General features: G+C 44.5%; 1 protein-coding gene across 1 annotated transcript; it reads left to right on the top strand.

The window, feature by feature from the left end:
- Positions 1-833: 833 nt before the first annotated feature.
- Positions 834-1499, top strand: LOC128627701 (translationally-controlled tumor protein). The gene has a single exon (XM_053667010.1). The coding sequence runs from the start codon at positions 943-945 to the stop codon at positions 1459-1461; it is 519 nt and encodes a 172-aa protein (XP_053522985.1). The 5' UTR covers positions 834-942; the 3' UTR covers positions 1462-1499.
- The last annotated feature ends 606 nt before the right edge of the window (positions 1500-2105 follow it).

A 2105-nucleotide genomic window follows, 5' to 3' on the forward strand; every position in this document is an offset into this window, starting at 1 on the left:
TTCGATGTCCAATAAGCAAATGTCTGTTCGTGTTCACTATTCACCACAAGTTTGCTTTGGGGGAAACTTCCTTTATAGAAACGGTAACTAAACTTTCATGTCCCTAGTGGGGGAGACAGCCAGTTTTCTGCCTCAAAAATAAGTCTCTAAACATAACCAGGTACTAATATTCTAACATACCTCTAAAAATTAGTATTAAAGTTCACCCTTTGCAGAAATTTGTAGGCTTTTTAATAAAATATTGGACCAAACAGCCCGCCTGTATGAGTGGTCATGTCCTTTGGTGGATTCCTAGCCTCTAAACCACTGTGTCCTGAAGAGCCACCAATCTCCCCGGTGTCCCAGTGACAACCTGCACAGCGGTTGGTGAGCTCTCCGGCCGGCACTGCTCCGCGGGACCTCAGGTGGGTTCCCTGCGAGGTGAGAGCGGTCTGCAGATTCATGTCCTACTTCAGGACCAGCAAGCGCGAGATGCCCTCTGTGCTGTCTTCCCACTCCCACCCTCGGGGGGAAATGGAGAAGAACGAGAATAAAGCTGCTGAGACACGTTTCTGCCTGATTCCCGGAAGCTTTGTGAGCGTGCACCTGTGTCTATGGATGTCGGTTTGCTTCTCGGAGAAGTCTGTTGTTACTTTGCATCAAAGTGGGTTATCTAATAATGTGCTTCAGTCTTAAGAACGAAGTACGAGTGTGCTCATCAGTTCTCCGTGTACACACTGCCAGAGCCTGTGAAACCCAGTTGTAGACTCGAGTTTCTTTTATGAGTATTTCTAACTCTCTGTAGGAACTGATGTGTCATAGCTCATAGTTTTTCTTAAGAATCTCCCCGCTTTTCCGCCCGCTCCCCCCTCCCTTAGATCGCTGTTCTGGCTGCACCACGCTCGCTAGAGCTCCGGGCTCCTGCTCAGCCAGCGCCGCTGTCGTCTTCTTCTAGCCGCCATCATGATCATCTATCGGGACCTCATCAGTCATGATGAGATGTTCTCCGATATTTACAAGATCCGCGAGGTCGCAGACGGGCTGTGTTTGGAGGTAGAGGGGAAGATGGTCAGTAGGACAGAGGGTAACATCGATGACTCACTTATTGGTGGAAACGCCTCCGCTGAAGGCCCCGATGGCGAAGGAACAGAAAGCACTGTAATCACTGGTGTTGATATTGTCATGAACCATCATTTGCAGGAAACCAGCTTCACAAAAGAGGCCTACAAGAAGTACATCAAAGATTACATGAAATCAATCAAAGGGAAACTTGAAGAGCAGAGACCAGAAAGAGTAAAGCCTTTTATGACAGGGGCTGCAGAACAAATCAAGCACATCCTCGCTAATTTCAAAAACTACCAGTTCTTTATTGGTGAAAACATGAATCCAGATGGCATGGTTGCTCTGCTGGACTACCGTGAGGACGGTGTGACCCCATATATGATTTTCTTTAAGGATGGTTTAGAAATGGAAAAATGTTAACAAATTTGGCAATTTGGATCTACCACCTGTCATCATTACTGGCTGCTGCTTTTCATCCACACACCAGGAGTAGGACAAATGGGACTGATGTTACCTTGAATTCATTTATTTTGACCTTGATTTTGACCTATATGGAGCAGAGGCATTGTTTTTAAGAAAAACATGTCATGTAGGTTGTCTAAAAATAAAATGCATTTAAACTTGAAAAAAAAAAAAAGAATCTCCCCAAATGCAAGGAAAATACTCGCTATTAAAAAATTGAAATAAAATAGATTCTGTCTCGCGATGACCATTCCAGTTCGTTTGGTCCCTTTATAGTGAGAGATAAACTGTGAAATCTGGGTGTCCTTCCATTTCCTCTGGCTTAACCGCTTTGCCGTTTTATCCCTTCAGGATTGCGTCATTCTTACCCAACGATTATTCTCAACTCTGCTACCAGGATGAAGATGGTGGCACCGTGGGGGTTGGTGGACAAACCCAGAAGGATGACTGAGACCTGAAATAACCCCGCACTTGAGCATTAACTTTTAGTTTCTTATTTTGTTGTCCAAGATATTGGATCGTATTTCAACAAGCTACTACGTACTTCTAGCGACATTGACATTTAAGTTTTTTAGTTAACATTGAATAGGATTGAGAATTCG

The sequence above is a fragment of the Artibeus jamaicensis genome, unplaced genomic scaffold (genome assembly GCF_021234435.1).
Source record: "Artibeus jamaicensis isolate MK-2021 breed Jamaican fruit bat unplaced genomic scaffold, CSHL_Jam_final contig_465, whole genome shotgun sequence".
In the NCBI taxonomy this organism is placed as follows: domain Eukaryota; kingdom Metazoa; phylum Chordata; class Mammalia; order Chiroptera; family Phyllostomidae; genus Artibeus; species Artibeus jamaicensis.